At 34.6% G+C, this 3,874-nt stretch overlaps 1 protein-coding gene across 3 annotated transcripts in view; it reads right to left on the bottom strand.

Moving 5' to 3' along the window:
* The window catches only part of LOC100181746 (MAGUK p55 subfamily member 7), a 24,622-nt gene extending 21,062 nt beyond the window's left edge, over positions 1-3,560 (bottom strand). For 2 of the 3 annotated variants that reach the window (XM_026838931.1, XM_026838930.1), the window contains exons 1-2: positions 3,393-3,560; positions 1,605-1,729 (exon numbers count right to left, since the gene is read on the bottom strand). In XM_026838931.1, coding sequence (XP_026694732.1) covers positions 1,605-1,729; positions 3,393-3,414 — 147 coding nt within the window. In that variant the 5' untranslated portion in view covers positions 3,415-3,560. Of the gene's footprint in view, positions 1-374; positions 444-1,604; positions 1,730-3,392 lie in introns of all 3 variants that reach the window. The other variant, XM_009863831.3, reaches the window with a different exon arrangement.
* Positions 3,561-3,874: the final 314 nt, after the last annotated feature.

Below are 3,874 nucleotides of genomic sequence, written 5' to 3' on the forward strand. Positions count from 1 at the left end.
AGTAGCACCTACATGTGTGAGCAATTATCCTCAAAATAAAATTTACCAAGAACAAAATGCGAACATAACCCACTGATTCGCATTTAGACGTATACTTTATCTTGTTTCTACTTCTTTGAAATCAGACAAGGAAAAGCTTTCAAAGTTCAAGCAACATTAAACATTGCACTAACTAACCAACCATTACGGGTTTAACGCATTTGTGTTCTTATTCTTATTAATTGTTATTACAACATGTTAGCTTTCCATGTGCGGTCCGCGTGAGGAATATAAATCTGCGATTTGGCTGCTGCAATGAAAAAAGTTGCCGATCCTTGACTTAAAGCCTTTACAAGCCAATACTAGCTATTTAATTAAGTATTATATAATCATACCTGATCAATTAAATCAAGCGAATCATTATGAACTGAAGTTCGTCCATCCGGCTGAATTACTTCATGCATCTAAAAAAAATAACAAAAACATTTATATATATATATATATATAAATATATAGTAAAGTGGGGTAATAAAAAACTGGGGTACTTGGGGTAAGAAAGTACTACCCCCATCTAATGATCTAATTGATTTTAATGGTATACCCAAGTATCAAAAACAGATGTTTTACAGCTGTGCCTTCATTTTCTAATGATGTAATTTATTTTTAGGTTAAGACTGTTTAGTTACAGGTAGGGATGCACATTACAGAATTTCGAATCTGTGAGACTTTCGAGAATAGTCTTTTCATAGCATGCTATACGTTTCATGACGCAAAACTACCCAATAGTACAATTTTTTGATCATTTTACAGCTCATGATCCAACAAGGCTGCTATGAAAGAGTCTATAAACTGACTTATGTGGGTAATTTTTTTTTCTATAAATATAGAAAGATTCAAAATTCTAGATTCGGAATTCTAGATTCGGAATACTAGACTCGAAATAAAGTATTCTAGGATATCCTAGAATACCTAATTATTCTGTAATGTGCATCCCTAGTTACAGGTCATTTTTAAGAATATGTTGCTGAATTTAGTTTAGATCAAGTCAAGGTGTCATTTAGATTTTCAAAAGCCTTTATAACTTAGTTCAATCAATGGTAATACTCTGATTACTTCCTGTGCTTTATATAGGTTATTAAACTATGGGATTTGTTTTTAGTTCAATAAATGTTATTTGCGGTTAAGCTTATGTTTAAAAGTAAGTACTGAAGTAAAAATGATAAATTATAAAAGAAAATAAAAAATGAAATAACATTTTAAGTATTCATAGAAATCCTTCAATCTTTTTTGGACATCAAGGTATGATGAATACTGTTCCAGTGTTCCTCCAGACTAAAAATATTTTTTTTTGTTTATTACTTTGGGAGAAAATTGAAAGTTTATGTTTTCTGGCTATTATATATAATATATACCATATTATAAACGTCTTTGCCACTCCAAACTGGCGGTTACTCTACCTAAAAGCTGAAAGTTATTAACATAGGAGGTTACAGGTATTTAGGTATAGGTAGTTATGTTATGATGGTTTCACTTTTACCCTAAACCACCGGCTGAATAGTTTGAATTTTCCCAGGGATGAAAACATTCCAACCCAAAAAGCAAACAAGCCCCTCAACACCACACACCCTTATAAGAGCTTGCATCTGGTTGTTTCGAAATATTTGGTCGAGATCATCCACTCCATTAAATCCATCAGATTCATTTTTCATTCGAACACGAAGTCGCTCAACCACGTTAAGTACCGAAGACACTGTTACAGTAGAAATATCTTATTGAAAACGTTATATTTATTGGTAAATTTTAGACCATGTCATCATAGGCGTAAAGTTTTACTAAACGTTAGGGTTGCAAAAACCAGAAAATAACAAAGTCTTCGCCTTGGTAGGCGCAAAAAAAAATTCGGTTTGCAACGCTTTGTTTTCGGTTTGCAACCCTTTAAATATGTGCTTTGTAAACGCTCATACAAACGTTAAAGTATTCAGAATTACTTAGGGATGAGACAAAACTAAAATTTCCCGGATTCGGCAAGTCCGTGTAATGAGAAACGGTCAAATCCGAGTGCCCAGCGAGTGACGTCACAATAGCTATGTCCTACGCGCCTTTCGTCGGGCCAGCACGAGTGTGTGGTTATCTTACAAACGAAGACCCGTCCGTCAGAAATAGTAGGTTTCCAGAATGAAATATCGCGGAAATAAACTCCCTTAAACGTTTCCAACACTGCTTTATATTTATATACAATGTTTTCCTCAGCCAAGCAGCATATTTATTACGAAATAGAAGGGATTCACACGTGGATTCATTGCATCATAATAGCGGTTGTTTGAATCTGGCAATTGATTACTACATAATAGCAATTCACACGTTGATTAATAATAGCAATTTACACATGGATTTTTTAGCAAACACGAGTTTAAATATCAGTTGAACGCACTTGTGTAGTGAATGACGCATCGGTATTGACATATTTTAACGAACGTAAACGAACCTGCTGTATAATTTCTTTTTAAATTGGGCGTTTGTATCAAAAATTAAGCTTGAAAGTGCTCAAAATCGTGCTAAGTCACCGTATTTTCTACACAAGCTGTCATGAATTAAGCAAAGGTTACATTATAGAATGCATATTACCACGTTTGATTTCTAAGCTACAGATTACATAATTTGTTAGGGTTTTGGAGTTTTTCCTATGCATAAAACAATGCGAAAAACAAGATTATAACGTGCTGTAAAGTGCGTAATATGTCAATACTGTGATGTAACCAATGGCGGACACTTAGCCAATATTTGGGGGTGCTGACAACTAGAGTTTGGTCAAAATTTACATTTTACCGATAATCGGTATCGGTAAAAATGCGCGGATAATACACAGATATATAAAATAGTTTGTGCGTTCTACTTGACCTTTAGGTATGTCGTAGTTTAGCCTTCTGTGCGTCGTAGTTTAACGTCCACGTGCGTCGTAATTTAGCATTTATGTGTGTCATAGTTAACATTTAGTATTCACGTTGGTCGTTCCTCCAAAATTGTTTAAGAAAACCAACACATATAACGTTACCTACCGAGAACGTGCAGAACAACCATTTTTTCTTTATTATAACTTGCAACATCGTGAATACATTTATTAATTTTAATTAATACTGATCATTTCATATGTTTTGTTATAGTGTCAATTATCGGTTTCAATGGAAAAAATCTTTACTAAACCCAGACAAAGTGTGTGAAAAAGATATTTCTGGAGATGTGCTAATACTGCTAAAGTATGAGCGAAGAGCCGAGTGCTAATGACGTTTTCAAGGAAAAGGGCGTTCGAGAATCGTACCTGCTTGATCGAAAAGCACCGCTGATAAAAATCATACAGAACACGTGGTTTGCGTTCAAACGCTGCAGATGTTTGGTGATTATGTTTAATATCTTACCTTCTTTTGTATTAGAAGGCATACTAATAGTTTAAAGACCAAAGGTATCCAGAAATTTTACTTCGTTTTGTGTAGTTTTACAAATCTACTGATCCAGTTAAACACAAGCATTCCTATTACGATTTATTCATCTAATGAAGAAGAACCCCGTTTGTCAAGGTTATTTCTACTTTTACACCGGTAGATACCAAAACATGTACTCTCAGCTCCTCAGCTCAGACATAACTTTTTTTGGTGCTATTGAAGAATCTCCCCCCCCCCACCTTATTTGCTAACCGTAACCGGTAACCTTTAGGTTAGGGAGTTAGGTGTTGTGTTGATGGTTAGGGGGTTAGTGGTTATAGAGGTTAGTAATTAGTGGTTATAGGGGTTAGTGGTTAGCAAATAAGGTGGGGGGGAGATTCTTCACTAGCACCCTTTTTTTATTAACTCTCTGTCATCTCTGACATATTCTTTGAATCTTTGGAACATAATTTACTCTC

The sequence above is a fragment of the Ciona intestinalis genome, unplaced genomic scaffold (assembly GCF_000224145.3).
Source record: "Ciona intestinalis unplaced genomic scaffold, KH HT000128.1, whole genome shotgun sequence".
Classification (NCBI taxonomy): Eukaryota; Metazoa; Chordata; class Ascidiacea; order Phlebobranchia; family Cionidae; genus Ciona; species Ciona intestinalis.